Source organism: Lolium perenne, chromosome 3 (genome assembly GCF_019359855.2).
Source record: "Lolium perenne isolate Kyuss_39 chromosome 3, Kyuss_2.0, whole genome shotgun sequence".
In the NCBI taxonomy this organism is placed as follows: domain Eukaryota; kingdom Viridiplantae; phylum Streptophyta; class Magnoliopsida; order Poales; family Poaceae; genus Lolium; species Lolium perenne.
This window is the reverse complement of record NC_067246.2, coordinates 244,278,736-244,295,113: the sequence shown is the minus strand read 5'-3', so window position 1 is coordinate 244,295,113 and position 16,378 is coordinate 244,278,736. Positions and strand designations below refer to the sequence as shown.

The 16,378-nt window shown below is 47.5% G+C and overlaps 3 protein-coding genes across 3 annotated transcripts; all 3 read right to left on the bottom strand.

Annotated features, from left to right (window-relative positions):
- Positions 1 to 6,134: 6,134 nt before the first annotated feature.
- On the bottom strand, positions 6,135 to 7,437 carry LOC139838126 (leucine-rich repeat extensin-like protein 6). The gene has a single exon (XM_071827482.1). The coding sequence runs from the start codon at positions 7,435 to 7,437 to the stop codon at positions 6,790 to 6,792; it is 648 nt and encodes a 215-aa protein (XP_071683583.1). The 3' UTR covers positions 6,135 to 6,789.
- Positions 7,438 to 11,121: 3,684 nt separating this feature from the next.
- On the bottom strand, positions 11,122 to 12,707 carry LOC127343747 (UDP-glycosyltransferase 88F3-like). Its single transcript, XM_051369928.2, has one exon. The coding sequence runs from the start codon at positions 12,682 to 12,684 to the stop codon at positions 11,269 to 11,271; it is 1,416 nt and encodes a 471-aa protein (XP_051225888.2). The 5' UTR covers positions 12,685 to 12,707; the 3' UTR covers positions 11,122 to 11,268.
- A 1,297-nt stretch (positions 12,708 to 14,004) lies between these two features.
- Positions 14,005 to 15,925, bottom strand: LOC127343749 (anthocyanidin 5,3-O-glucosyltransferase-like). Its single transcript, XM_051369930.1, has one exon. It carries the CDS (start codon positions 15,752 to 15,754, stop codon positions 14,327 to 14,329), a length of 1,428 nt encoding a protein of 475 aa, XP_051225890.1. The 5' UTR covers positions 15,755 to 15,925; the 3' UTR covers positions 14,005 to 14,326.
- Positions 15,926 to 16,378: the final 453 nt, after the last annotated feature.

The following is a 16,378-nucleotide window of genomic DNA, read 5'->3' as shown; positions in this document are numbered from 1 at the left end:
TTTCACAGATTTTGCACGGTTTAAATTTAATTTTGAAAATACGAAAACGCTTCTATATGGCCAGAAAACAAACTTTTAGTTCGATTTTCGAACCGCTTATCGAAACTGTGCAAATGATATACCGTTGGAAAGATAATGAAATTGCGCAACTTTTTCATGTTTTACGTTTTTTCAAAATCCTCACAGTTTTTGAACAATTTTGAAAATACCGAAATTCGGACGTACTCAAAAAACAAGCGGACAGTAATTTGGACGATTTGTTTCAACCGTATGTCGGAATGATGCAAATGATAAACCGTTGGAAAGCTACGGACTAGGCGCAACTTTCATCTTCCAATTGTTTTCTCTAATTCCTTATAGTTTAAGAGAATAACTCGAATTACTGTCCGCCCATTTTATGAGACGGGCACCGAATGATTTTCCCCGCGATTTCTATGCGGTATATTTAAGCAGTGCAAATGATATACGGTTGGAAAGGTGTAAAAAAGGCGCATCTTTTTCATATATATCATTTTTGCCAAATCTAAATGGTTTAAAATTAATTTTAGAAGTTTTGAAATCATGTTTCCGGTATACTTTGCGAGATAACGACTTGAATTTGATGCATTAGATCTCTTTATTTGTTGTGAAATGTTGTAGGTAATGAAATTAGACTCCTAATCTATCAGATAAACTTTTGGGTGGCAATGGTTGAGGTGGTTGGTGATCAAAACAATGAGATTTGCACAATACATTTTCGCCTCGCAAAAACAGAGCATTGAACTTCTCTCGACATGTGCTTGTACTTCTCGGGCAACGCGGTTCTACTTCTTGGTGCGGTTTCACGAAACCGTTCAGAAAAATTAATAAATTTTTATCTAAACACTTTCTACTTCCCGTAGTTACCGCTTGTACTTCCTGCAATCACCACTCGTACTTCTCGGAATCACTGATTGTACTTCCCGCGGATGAGGGGAATTTTTTTGTTTTTTGTGTATTTGTATTTTGTCGGCTTTTTGTACTTCCTATATTAAGTTTGTGTACTTCTTGTGTCGAATGGTTGTACTTCTCAACTTGAAGTCTTTGAACTTCTTCGCGAATAATGAGATTATTTTGTTTTTTTTGTATATTTGGATTGTTATCGGTTTTCTTGTACTTCCTATAATGAGTGGTTGTACTGCCCATGTCCAATGGTTGTACTTCTCGCCGTCAAGTATTTGAACTTCCTCGCGGATGATGAGATTATTTTATTTTCTTGTACATTCTGGTTTTTTCGGTTTTCTTGTACTTCCTACAATAAGTGGTTGTACTACTCGTGTCGAATGGTTGTACTTCTCATTGTCAAGTATTTGAACTTCCTCGCGTATGACGCGATTGTTTTACTTTTTTACATTTGAAATTTGTCGGTTTTCTTGTACTTCTTACAATAAGTGGTTGTACTGCTCATGTTGTATGGTTGTACTTCTCATCATCAAATATTTCAACTTCCTCATGAATGACGGGATTATTTTGTTTTTTGTACTTTCTATATTAAGTGGGTGTACTGTGCCGAATGGTTGTACTTCTTACCGTCAAGCATTTGAACTTCTCCTCAAATGACGGGATTATTTTATTTGTTCTACATTTGATTTTTGTCTGTTTTCTTGTACTTTCTATATTAAGTGGGGTGTACTACTCATGTTGAATGGGTGTACTTCTCCTCGCCATATTTTTGAGGGTGCACATTCACTCCACATTAAAAGAAACATATGAAAAATTAAGGATGAAGTTTGTACGTTGCTATGTGAGCTTCTTCTAGATATTTTATTATTTATTTTGCACTTCACGAAGAACTTTGATCTTTCAAAGTTGATCATTTGTCCTTCTTCTAGTCACCACTTGTACTTCTCGGAATCATAACTTGCACTTCCCATGGGATAAATGTTTTTTGTTCATACCGATTTTTAGATCGCTAGTTTTTATTATTTTTGATATGTGTGCTCCCTAAAATTGTACATTCTGCGGAGCTGGGGAGTCGTATAAGGAGATACATCCGTCGATTTTGAAGGCGGGTGGAGCTGGGGAGGATCCAACGGCGTTGATTTTTTGGGACGCGGCGGCCCTTTCCCACTGGATAATTGTTATGAGCTTGTACTGCATGCCTGTCAAGGATGACCCGCGTGCTCGTCAAGGTTGAACTGCCTACTAGATACTAGAGAAGCACACGTGGCCAATGGAGATGGGGTATGCCGGGACGATGGAAGGAGGCAGGCCTGGCTGAGAGCGGGGATGCAGGGTTGGCCGGTGCGAGGAAGCCCATCGAGAGAGAGAAGGTCAATAGGAGTGGGAAACGTGGTTGGTCGGGGGCGGGTTTTTTCACTAATGGAACCAATTTCACTGTGCTTTCACAGCGTGAATAACTTCTTCATAGGGTCGGGTGTATTCCGAGGACCGTTTTTAGATAGGACGTGTACTTCCTAGAACTTAAAATATGTGCTAACCGGCGGTGTTCCTTTTTTGTGCTTCCGCACAATTGTTTTGCTCATTTGAAAAAACCCAAATGTGCATTTCTGGCATTGCGTATGTATACTTTTACTTTACTAGAACTGAATTAGATAAGGACTAAATACAGGTTGCCGAGTACAACTTCCTTCTACAAAAAAATGCTATAATGTAGTCTATTTTAGAAGCAATGATTTTATTTACTCTAAGATTAGCTACTTTTGTTAACCACCACAGATATGCGCTCTTTCCATTTCCTATTAACCACCACACGTTCTCTGTATAGGCCAGCTAGTCGCTAGAGCATTTAGGGAAAAATCCAGTCGCTGGAGCAGTATAGCAACATCAGCTTCGTGCTGTTGGTATCCTGGCAGGAACGCGGAGGAACCGAGCTGGACGACCGGCAAGCGCTACAGGCCTGCAGCCGACTAGTACTTTTGTTTAGAACTTGCTTGTACTGCCTAGCTCAAGAAACAAGAAAAATGCCGCATAGTCGGGCACAAAAATACAGAGAAGCAACAGGCACAGGTCACAAATACCAAAACTAAAACGAGAGACCTGAAAAGGATTCCTGTAGACATTTGAATACAAATAGGGAGCACCGAAATCAGAAATTCCCAACTTTTTTCTGCACTCCTGCCCTGCTTTTACTTGTGTATCTGTACCTGCACTTATTTTCACAATGCATGTGTACTGCGGAACACAACTGATTTCTGCAGGACATGGAGACCAGCTCCGGTCGTGGCCGCGCACACCCAGGCATGACGCTGGACAAATCCTCCACACACACATCCGCTGAGACACGGACGACCAATCTGATGGGCAGAGCGCCGGGTTGGCCTGGGGCGTTTGTGGAGCTACCTCACACGCGTCGTGGGGATCCATGACAGACGCGTGGAGCTCAAGGGGAAGCAGAAGTTTGGCAGCGGTTGCAGACAATCGGCGACGGGGCAGGCAAGGTCGGGCGCAGCGGGCGTGCCACCAGCCGCTGCGGGAGGATCCGGAGGTCAGGCCATGGGCGGGAGGAGCTGCCGTCACCGGCGATCTTTGGGGCAGCGGCGGCGGCGGTCGATGGAATCCGGGACAGCTGCAGCCGGAGGAGCCCAGGGCAGCGGCAGCGGGAGGATCCAGGGCGGCGGCGGCGCATGGGGCCCGGGGGCGGCGGGGTGTGAGACAGGTTGGCCAGCGGGAGCTTGGGAGGTTGACCGGCAGGAGGTGCCATCGGGGCAGAAGTTCAGGACGAAGTGGAAACGCGGTGGGTGATTTTTTTCATCGAACCGCTTCGTCTCTTATAAGGGTCGGTTGATGCTCAGAATATTATTTTGAGCATCGGTTTCAAAATAGTGCGACCCTATATATATATACTACCATATTGAAGTATGTACGATACTTTATCTATTTGTGTATATTCATACAACATATCTAAGATACTTCAAATCAAGTTTGGTGAAAAAAATGTATTTGAACATGTAGTTTGCACTACATATCCGAAATACATGCATATGTACACGTAAAAAATGAGTCTACGTAAAAAAATGTACATACTGCCTACAAAGTATTATATATACTACCAAAATAGTCTTATATACTTCATACTACATGTACATACTTCCCGGTATGATAGATACGCTCTAGATTATGAGAAACACACGTGGGAGTAACTACACCCGGGTGTAGCATGAATATGTCCTATATATATATATATATATATATCAACGCGGATTTTCTAACCGCATGGCTAGCTGTGCACACATGGACAGCCGTTTGATAAAGGGAGCATGATTGACACTTGATGATTTTGGATACTTCACATTGTTTTGGGCACTTAACATCGTCATGCATCTCCGTCAAAATGCATGCACTTGGCTGGGGGCAAAAACAGAACGTATAGTCTAATAGAGTGGAATACCACGAGGTTTAGCGCGTGTCATTGCTGAGCAAGAGAAAACATGTGACAAGAGCCTACACTCCTTATTCTGGCTGACAAGAGCCTACACTCCGTATTCTGGCTGAATTTGGTTTTGCGTCGTGATGCTTCTCTGTACGGATGTAGTGAGCTGTTTTTGCCAGTTTATTGTTTCATGTATGTCACAACACTAGATTAGTCCATGTGCATCGATCCGCACAACGCGCGAGTGAGCTGGTCGTGTTGCTTCATGTATGTCACAACGCTGCCTAACTTAGCATTCATCTGCTAGGATAGTCCTTGAGCACCACGTGTTCACCTGCCTGTCATAGCGTACATAGATTTAGTGGCATGGTTGCATCTGCTTAGCCTCGCAACACTGGCCTGCCAAGGTTGTTTTCATCGGCACACTCGACGACCGTGTGGGCACAGCTGAAAGGCAAGGACGACGCAGACTCTTTCATACAACGGTCTATATAGCGAATGTTGGTTTGGCATGCTCGTTCAAGCAGTTGTAGCTGCCGTCGATTGTGTGAATCGTTATATTCCACAACGCTGTTGCTTGTCATGTGCTAGTGTAGGTTTGGTGGATATGTGATGCACAAAAACTGAAGCGCAACATGTGTGACCGAGATGTTTTTTTTGACCGCTGGGCAGTATAGAGAAATCTTGTCAGTGAACTTGGGACATTTACGCTAGCATACGCTGCAGCTACTTAAACCTATATATATGCAGATGGAGAGGCTGCACGTTCTAATCTCTCATCCTCATTCTACTGATCTTGAACGAGTAGAGGAAACCAAACCGTGGTGCGACCTCATGGCGCATGGAGGCACTGGCTGCCGACTTTATCGATCAGGTTGCATGGCATCCTGCTGCTTTCAAAAAGACAAATACATTTTTCTTGCGTTGGCTTTCACACAAACATAAGAAAAAATGGTGCAGAGGGACCAAGGCAAACTCGTGTAAATTGAAACAATTTTAAACACTAGCATGACTCAGCAACAACATCATGAGTACGCAAGTGAATCGTCTTCTGCATGTTGTCACACAAGGTGCCATGCCAATGAACAATTCTTTGCAATTTGCACTAACATCCAGCTAAAGGAACCCTTTTAATTCATGCTTTAGATGGCACAAGTATCTCTAAAATCATTATGTTAGACATACATGCCAGAGCCCTCCTGGACATTTCTTCTGGGGTTAGACGAAAGCAAAGGGAAAAATATAATTTATTCTGGCAACCAGATAATCATGTATTCATCTTCATCGTAAGCAACCTGAAGAAATTTTGGCACCTAAATGCTAAATATCGCTTGGCTTTAAACTGAATCAGTATCAATATATCCAAATGCTCCATATTAAGAATGCCATAAGGAACAAGAATAATTCGTTATTTCATTGTCAGCAACAAAATTTAAAACACTGTAGGATTACGCACAAATTGGAACCAAAATTGTAGGAAGAAAACTAAAAAATGAAACAGATAATCCTCTGCTAATCCCATCTCCCAAAAGAGAAAATCTGTCTCCGCTCCGGCTTCTTCTTCCTCCCGACGCCGTCTTCTGGAGCCCCAGGGATGGCAGAGTCCTCTTCTCAACTCCGCCTCAGTTTCTAACTCACGTGACGACCATCCATGTTCGCGGCCGGTAATCACTTCAACTCCTGGTTCCCGCACATGCGACCTGGAGCAGCGGCCGAGATGGCTGGAATCGCAGGTCGTCGGGATGCCGGGGTGGAGCAGCAACCACTGTGACGGCGGTGGGAAATCTGCACCTAAATCAAACCCATCAGAAGACTCATGATATCATAAACCAAAGAAAATCCGCTAAGAGATCCCAACTAGCAACCCAATCACGTCCTCCCAAATCTTGGGCAAGAAAATGACATGTAAATTGCAAAAAATCAAGGCAATCAAAGCAAGAACAAGCTTGTGCTGCAGAAACTTTAGGCCTGGAGCAGATACACCATACGCCTCTAGACAATGAACAACAAATAAAACAAAATATAACCAAGTCCATCCATCTAGATCCACGAAATTGACAAAGAAATTGCGAGATGACTATCCTACGCGTGCATCTTCCACCACGCCATCAACAGGTAGAAAAAACTCACCAATAACAGAAACATCGGAACAAGAAAAATAATCACTAAAATTTCAGAGGAGCAGATCAGGAAAGTGATACCGAGAACCAGGAAAAAGAACCCAGTTCGTGCTAGCAGAACAAAAAAGGTAACAAAAGGAAACCAACTTGGATGGCTAGCAACAGTGCAACACACAAGGAGGATCGGGGTGAAATCCATCTGGCCCAGTGGCTCATGCATCGCGCGGTCTCGCCCCTGCCGCACCGTGCGCTCTTGTCGTAGAGGTTCCACTCCCGCGCCAGAGCTCCTAGGTCGAGGCTGTTCACCCACCTCCGCGCCTAGCTCCACACCAGCGGGTTGCCGAAGTTGTCCGGGAGCTCGAAGTCGAAGTGGTTGTTGTTGATGAAGAGCGCATCGATCTTCTTGTCGAAGATGGCCGTGGGCACGGGGCCGCACAGGTTGTTGAACCTGATGTCGACGAACCTGACGTTGGGGAGGCAGAGGATGTGCTGCGGGAAGCCGCCGGAGAGGCGGTTGTTGCTAACGTCCAGCTCGTAGAGGAGGCTCAGCTTGGGGAGGGAGTCCGGCAAGCCACCCACGAAGCGGTTGGAGTTGAGGTGGAGGACGGCGATGTCGGTGAGGAGGCCGAGCTCGAACGGAAGTGTGCCGACGAGGTCGCCGTGGTTGAGGTCCACGCCGGCCACCGTGCGCGCGCAGGGATCGTCGAGGGACGGCGCGCAGAACACACCGAAGTAGGCGCACATGTCGGGGCCGCACCAGCCCTCCGTCAGGTTCTTGGGGTCGTCGGTGATGGCCTTCTTCAGCGCCACATACGCGCGCTGTAGCCGCGGGTTGTTGTCCGCTGTCTGCGTCGGCAGCGGCCGGGACGGGGCAGCCCGGCGGGTGGCCCGAGCAGAGCAGCGCGGCGGAGAGGAGGAGCACGGCGGCAAGGAGCAGCGGCGACAAGCAACTCCGAGTTCCCGCATTTGGGCTAATTGTTTGCCACTCGAGTCATCACCGCCCTCGTCCTTTGCTCCGACTGTTTGCGCCCTTTCTGCCCGATCCATGTTCCTGAGCCGCTACTCATCCTGCTTGCACACGAAACGGAAGAAGGGGTGAGATTGGGGTATTCCTGGATATCAGCAAGTGGCTAGGATGTAACTCCGTAGTGTCAGCAGGAACTGGTTAATTAGAGCAAGAAATGTTGTGCAGAACTGCATCGAGCATGAAAGGCTTCGGCTAGACAACTCTGGCTTGTGTGTGCTTCGTTTGGCGAAACGTAAAAGGACACAAATGCATTTGAGATACCACGATGGTTCCACGCTGAAAACAACCAGGTTTCGTGTAACGGCGTTGCTCCAAAATTAAACCTACTCCAACACACACATGCATCCTCCAATGGAATGGGCTTGCAGCTTTATTATTTTGTGTGTGTCGCAACGCTTACACAACTTAACAAATCATGTGCTAGACTAGTCCTTGAGCCCAGGGCGATCACCTGCTTCCCACAGTATGGTCGTCCGATTAAGTTTTCAAAAAATAGTGGCGGGACATGCCGTAACAACATACAACACAGGATGTCTGAAAAAATTGCATGTGTAACTGCTTGTATCATCCAATATAAAAAATCAATTGTTGTATCAAACAATCATCTATATGCCTCAAAACACGCGCATGGAATTCCCAGGTTCATTCCCTAACTAGCTTAGCATGTGGATACTCTTGCTTGTTGGACCGTCCCTCCACAACTCCTGTGGTATCGCATGTGGTGAGCTGCTTGGTTTCTCATGCAACAACGTGTGTGTTCTTTTGTTTCGGTTAAAGGCATGCATGTGTTGGTTAAGACGTTGCATGAGACATGCTCTTGGTGTGACGGAAAATCCTGCTGGCGTTAGAATCTTCAGCCAACATGCATGCTCTCTATATCAACAATGGTGTAGATCAACGGTTTGGGGGGTGTGCACAGCTATGCACCAAGTCATGTGGCTATTTCCCATATATATATATATATAGACAAAAGTTTTGGTATGTAACCAAACTGCAGCGCTAGCTATCGTTGCCGTTCACATGTTTGCCAAGATGCGTGCTAGGAATAAGAAAATCATTTCTAAATGGACAGCATCTGATTTAGTGGATCGATGGCTGCTACCTAGAACAGGTAACGTCAGGGGCCGGTCCATGGTCCAGCCAAAGGCGGAGCATTGCTGTCAGGCTCGTCCGTTTCAGATTAAGCCGTTGGGCTTGTATTTTACCTTTTGTCCTGCCCTGGTGGCTGATGCTCCTGACCAAACATACACCATGAAAAGCCAGAAAGCGTTCGTCCTCGCATCTTGCACTGCTCCAACCCATCCTCTCCTCCTCAACAGTGTTGCCCTCCGGCGCGCCGCCCACTTCTTCCTCACGTCATGCTTCTCTGCCCATCTGACGCGATGCCCGCCTCGTCTCCGCCTTCGTCGACGGTTCCGTCCGGAGGCGGTGGGTGGCGGCATCGTTGTAGGTCAGCGCGGCAGGTGGTTCTTGAGGGTGGCTGGCATCCCGGCGAGCTCGTGCTCTCCGTCGTTCCCCCTTATATATATATATATAGTATGTACATTTTTTTACGTAGACTCATTTTTTACGTGTACATATGCATGTATTTCGGATATGTAGTGCAAACTACATGTTCAAATACATTTTTTTCACCAAACTTGATTTGAAGTATCTTAGATATATTGTATGAACATACTCAAATAGATAAAGTATCGTACATACTTCAATATGGTAGTATATTAGACATGGGTGTAGTTACACCCAGGGGTAGGAAGTATTTATCCTATATATATATATATATATATATATATATATATATATATATATATATATATATATATATATATATATATATATATATATATATATATATATATATATATATATATATATATATATATATATATATATATATATATATATATATATATATATATATATATATATATAAGGGGAATCTACGAATATGTAAGGGGAATCGACTTTTGCTTCCAATATTTGTTTGATCGATCTATATATAATGAATGAACGTGTACCACTTCTAGTAGCGTACAAATATATGCAACTTTTATTTTCGAATGAAAAAATGAAATAAAAGGGGGTGGGGGGGGGGGGGGGTGTGCTGCACCCCTCAAACCCTAAAGCAGCAGCGTTGTGCGCGCGCCACGTAGAGGGCCTTTTGTGCCGGGTGGTAATACCGCCCGCGACAAAAGGACCTGTCCCCTGCGCGCCCCGCGCCTACCACGTGGTGGACTATATGTCGCGGGTGGTAAGCGACCCGCGACAAAAGGTGGATCTTTTATCGCGCCTTCCTTATCGTGGATGGCCGCCCGCGACAAAAGACTCTTACCACCCGCCACAAAAGCCCTGTTTTCCACTAGTGCGTTTTTGCTCCCGAGCTCAGCTGCTCCCGAAATCTGTACCGCATAGCAACGTGCCGAGATATGTACCTGATAGCCTTTTCTATAGAACTAGCCTGTAGAACTCGGTCCAAGACATGCGGGCTTGTCAAGACCGGCTGGGCAACATCTTCTTCCATATTAATACCCTTCCAGACGGCCATGTAACAGTTTGAAGGATCAATAAATACGAAATACAAACCGATATAGGCTGGCTGGTGTGAATCACGAGAGTAGCGTTCGGTCTAATGTCGAGTCTATCTGTGCTCTCGGGATCAGATAGGAATTTCTGATGATACTCCATATATTCAATTTCCTTTGATAATTCACACTCTTAAGATTTTCGCATACCCGCATACCTCTTGCCCCGATGTAATCTATATTCATAGTTTATTCCATGAGAAAATCCAAATGACAACATGAATCCTTTGTGAAATTTGAAAATTTCACACAACATGTAAGAAAATCTAAATCTTTTGTACACCTCTAAAGTTTACTGTTGGATACATAGAAGTAGAAGAGTAAACCCCTTTGGATTCATATCAATGAAATTACTCGGGTGAAAGTTCTCCCAAATGTACCTCTAATTTGTGTACCATCCTATAATTCCTCCATAGTTTTAGTTTGTTGATTAGTTTATTCCGTAAGAAAATCCAAATGACAACATGAATCCTTAGTGAAATTTTCAAATTCCACACAACATGTAAGAAAATCTAAATCTTTTGTACACCTCTAAAGTTTACTGTTGGATACATAGAACTAGAAGAATAAACCCCTTTGAATTCATATCACATAAATTACTCGGGTGAAATTTCTCCTAAATGTACACCTAATTTGTGTACCATCCTATAATTCCTCCATAGTTTTAGTTTGTTGATTAGTTTATTCCGTGAGAAAATCCAAATGACAATATGAATCCTTAATGATAGTATGTACATGCGCAATTATATTTCGGAATTTATTGATATTTTAAAATATGTTTTTCATACAGTGGGTTCATATGCACCTATGAGCCAAAATGAATATCCCAGCTGGTGCCTTCTTCCGCTATCATCGAAGTGCTAGTTGTTTGTCTGAAGTATGGATACTTCAGCTTTACATAAAATAAAAATCTAAGAACTTCTTTGATTCATAGGATTCGTATAAGAATTGTGTAGAATTTAAATTATATGGAATTTTTTTCCTACACTAGTTATTTGATTCATAGGAACATATTATAAAAGAATCTTGTATTGCAAATCATATAAAAATAAAAAATTAGGTTATAAATCATGAAAAAAATTATTTGACAAAATTAAACACAACTCATCTTCCAATAGAATTCAACATATGTTTGTCACATACACTCCCCATTCCACTCAATACATAAGTAAAAGCCACTCAACTGATTCAGTGGTGTATAGAAATGTTCAAACTGTTGAGAAAGTCAACAACCGCTGCCGTTGACGATCCACCGGACTCCAGCGCATCGGCAGCCATCTGTTTCGCTAGCCTCGTCCTCTCCCTGATCTCCTTCCCTTGCTCGGACTCCATGAGCAACCTCACCTTCACCTCCACCTCTTCCGCTTTCACCGTTCCTTCGTCGTAGCCGTTCATGGCCACCCCAAGTTTCATCTCCTCCACGACGAACACCTTGTTCATCCTCTGCTCCGCGTACATCGGCCAGCAAACCATGGGCACCCCAGCCGCGACAGCCTCCAGCGTGGAGTTCCAGCCGCAGTGCGTCACGAACGCGCCCGTCGCCGGGTGCCGGAGCACCTCCACCTGCGGCGCCCAGGACGACACCACCATGCCGCGTCCTCTCGTCCTGTCCAAGAATCCCTCCGGCAGGAGCGCCTCCACCGCCACCTCGCCCCGCCCCTCGAACCGCTTCGTGGAGTCAGCGTCCGGCGCGACGGGCGCGCGCACGGCCCAGAGGAACGCGTGGCCGCTCCTCTCCAGCCCCACGGCGATCTCGTTTAGCTGCTCCGCCGGCACCGAGCTCGCGCTTCCGAAGCAGAGGAATACTACGCTCCGCTCAGGCTGGCCGTCCAGCCACCGTAGGCATTCGTGCTTTGCGGTGCTTTCCCTCTCCTCGCCGACCAATGGGCCGACGGAGAAGAATGGCGGTACTGCCTCGCCGGGGCGGACAGTCCCGTCTCTTATCGCCTTCACGGCGCGGGGCTCCAGCCACTCGAACGTGTTCGACAGAATGCCGTTCGCTCTCGGTAGCTGCTCCAGGAGGCCAAGAAATGTCTTGTACTGGTTGTTGTCGCGATCGAGCAGCACTTCCGGCAGGTCGGACGCCGGAATCGGGTGAACACCAGGGAAGTGCAGCAGGTTGCGCCCCATGTCCCCGAAGGACACGGCGGTGCGCATGATGGGGATGTGCAGGTAGGCCGCGAGGACCGACGCGCCTGAGGCGAAGAACAGGTAGGCCGGAACGCCGAGCTCCGCGGCGACGTCAAACCCGTACGCGCAGAAGAAGTCGGCCACGAGAGCCTTGACGGGCCCGATGGATCTGAGGAAGGCGAGGAGGGCAGCGTTGGTGGCGCGGAGGTCGGCGATGAGGGCAATGAAAGGATCGGCGTCGGGGTCAGCCGTGTCTGCCGAGCGGGTGGTTGCCGGAGGGAGTAGGTGGAAGGAAACGGAAGGATAGGACGCTGCGAAACGGGCAATGGTCTCAGAGGAGTTGCCGGTAGACGGAACGTCGGCGACAGCGACGGTAACAGGAAGGCCAAGCTCGGCGAGGTGGTGGGCGAGCTGCGTCGTGGGGTGGAGGTGGCCCCTGACCATCCATGTGTAAAGCACGATGGTGCTCTCCATGTTGCTTCTGTGGTGGTGTTCTTCTTGTGTGGTGAACTCTGAATGAGAGAAGCAGGCAATCGGGGTGAGTTTATATGGTGGTGATGTTTTGGAGTAGCCGCATTTTCGTAGTCGTCGGCGGCGGCTACCTGGCTGTGGAGTTGGACATGTATTCCGCTACATGATTGCTGATTGAAGCCGACGTCACCAAAATGCGCATGCAAGGGAAAAGGAAGCATGAGACGTCTAACCATTTTCGGAGATCAGATTAAGATAATTTTTTTCAATGGTTCGAAAATTATTGGTTCATCACTTCCAGCTCTATACATGGGAGTAGGAATGCATGATCAAATGAGCAATTAACTGTATGTTGCCAACAACGAGCAGAGGAGTTAACGGCTTGTGGGTATTGTAGGCTCTAAAACAATATCCTAAATTTATTGGAAATTGAAACACTTGTTTCACTTCAGATCATCATTCTCTATCAAAGACCGCTAAAAGACATCATTTATTGGAATTTCATATGTAGATTTTTTTTTGTAAAATCTGAAAACAGTATTTTAAAGTTTCGAAAAAATATTAAATTAATATAGATGTAGAAAATCTTGTGTTCTACCAATGTGCAAATTTGCAACTCGCATTTATTATATTCGTGGGTGTGTAAGAATAACAAAATCTGACATCTATAGCAGTGAGTGGTGCAAAATTGCAAAATCTCAAAATCTGTCCGATTTTGCCATTTTATACAGCCCTGGAAATAAGGTATTTCGATTTGTAATTTACATTTTGGTAGAAGTAGAACACAACATTATCTCCATTTGGATTTATTTCAGTTTACTTTTAATTTAAAATGTCATATTTAAATTTTACATGTAGATCGGGCAAAATATCCACAAACACTCTCGTCTTGGTTCTTCTTTGTCAATATGCAGGAATAACGATCAATATGTAGAAATCCAGATTGGAGATTCCAGTGAATTGTCAATTATTTGACTCCCTCTCCAAGATCTCTGTACCTTTCATGCTTGATGACTAAATCCTAGAGGCAGTTCTGAATACATGAAGTTGTCCATACACTCTCCACTTCGTATCCATTAAATATTTATGTTAACAAAAATACGACGATGCTAATACACCCATCAAAATGATGGTGTTGTCTAACTAGCTTTAGATATGCATTTCTCGACTAATTTCCCTTTTGACGCTATATTAAGTTGAATATTTGGTCAATTCATGCCTCTTCGAAGGAAATATTAAACGCACATTTTCATCTCTACCTTGGTGTTTTTTTCCATCCTTACATTACATCACAACTGGATTTTAATATTTTTAAAACTCCACTAAAGTCAGATTTTCTTTTCTTTTATACCGGATAATAATCCCGCAACAACGTGCGGGGTATCATCTAGTTTTAATGTGCAGCCGCTCTAACTTTTTCTGGGATGCAGGAGAAGCCTTCGGGAAGAGGTTAATACAAGCGTCAAAAAAAGAAGAGGTTAATACGCAAAGTGTGCTAAACAATTCAAATGGTGCACGCTTGCACCATCAAGTGTGCTAAACAGGCAAAGCACTATCATTTGCATCTTTTGGAGTGGCGGTCTCGATCGTCTTCCATTTGAGAGGAGCTCTCCGTAGCCGGAGTTTTATCACTTCCAAATGTCTCTCAGCCTGCTTTGTTGTTGTCGAGCTTGCTCACCTCCAAATGTTTGAGGAACGCGTAGAATGCCACGTCAGACGACCCACCTTCCTTGACGGCGTGTGCAGCCATCTCCTTCGCCATGGCCACCCTGTCTCTCAGCTCTTTTCCTTGGTCGGACTCAATTACAAGCCTCACCTTGGCTTCCACCTCTTGGGCCTTGACCAGCTCCTCCTCGTAGCCCTCCACGGCCACCCCGATCCTCATCTCCTCCACCAGGTGCACCTTGTTGAGCCTCTGCTCCGCGTAGAGCGGCCAGCAGATCATCGGCACGCCGGCCATGATCGCCTCCAGCGCGGAGTTCCAGCCGCAGTGCGTGACGAAGGCTCCCACGGCCTCGTGCCGCACCACCTCTGCCTGCGGCGCCCAGTTCTTCAGAACCAATCCCCTGTCTCTGGTTCTCTGCAAGAACCCATCGGGAAGGAACGTTTCCGGGTCCGGCTCGGCCAACCTGCTCTGCTCCTCGCGCGGGCTACGCACCGTCCACAGGAACCTGTGCCCGGATTCCTCTAGCCCGCGCGCCGTCTCTCTGAGCTGCGCCGCCGAGAAGAGTCCCCTGCTTCCGAAGCAGAGGAACACCACGCTCTGCTTTGGCTGCATGTCCAGCCATCCGAGACAGGCGTGCTTCTCGCCGCTTCCCCCGCTCGCGCTCACGCCGCCGTCGACCAGTGGGCCGACACAGTATATCTGCGGCGTGGAGCGTCCGGCGGGAACGCAGAGTCCGTCCCGGAGGGCTTTCAAGGCCCTCGGCTCCAGCTCCTCGAAGCTGTTCACCAGAACGCCTCTCGCCTCCGGCATCCGCGCGAGCTGCTGCAGCCGCGTCCTGCACAGCTCGCTCTCCCGGTCTACCATGGTGTCCGGCATGTCCAGCGCGCGGACGGGCGGCACGCCGGAGAAGTGCAGCGGCGTCTCGCCCATGTCCCTGAACGAGGAAGGCGCCGCGCGGCAGCGGTCGGGAGCCTGGAGGTAGATCGCGAGGTCGGCGGCCGCGGACGGGAAGAACATGTAGGTGGGGATGTCGAGCTCGGCGCCGATGTCGAGCGCATCGATGCAGAACATGTCGAAGACGAGGGCGTCGACGGCGGGGAGCGAGGCGAGGAGGTCACGGAGCACGGGGCTCGCGAGGCGGAGCTCGGCCAGCATGCGCATGGCGCCGTGGGAGCAGGGCTTGTCGGCGCGGGCGGGCGGGATGGGCAGGAGGCGGACCGTCATGGAGGGGCAGGCGACGGCGAGGCGCGCGACTGCGGCTTCCAGCACGGGGTCCTTCCCCGGCGGATCGACGACGGCGATGGTGACGGCCACGCCGCGGCGGAGAAAGGCCTTGGCCAGCTGCACCATGGGGTTCAGATGGCCCACGCCCAGGGCGGGGTAGAGGACCACCGTCTTGTCCGTCATGGCCGCCCGCCGAATCACAGGAGTCACGAGGAGTAGAGATTTGGCTGGTCAGCACAGAATGGACGGAGAAATCGAGCGTGCGCGGTTTACAAGAGTGAAGGGTGAACCGCGTGCCACGGATGTAGCACTCATGTCATGAGCAGTGAGCACTCAGCACTCAAGCAGTGTAAGTCAGAGCATCCCCACTCGTTGGCGCTCCTCACGCCTAAATCTGGACGAAACAACCGCCGAATTGGACGAAAATAAGTCGTGGGGAGTACCGTATTTCCAGTCGTCCACCCGGAGTTCGGCGGATAGAGTTTAAATTCAAACAAATCGCCGTCCCGCGCTACAAGTACGGCCAGTTGATCGGCAAAAGGAGCAAAAGGATCAGCCACAGATCGGCGGTCGGAGGGAAATTACACGGAGACAGGCTCGTCGCGATCCGGCGGCACGGCGGTGTCCGACGGACCAGTTTCCTCACACGTCGTGGCCGAAGCGGCTGCGGCGGCCGACGATGAAGCAGCGGCAGTGGACGTCGAAGCAGCCGCAGTCGACGAGGTAGATGGTGAGGCCGACGAGGTAGGAGCCGGCGGAGACGACGAAGGACAGGCCGGAGTGGCTCGGAGGATGTCGCTGCGGTGG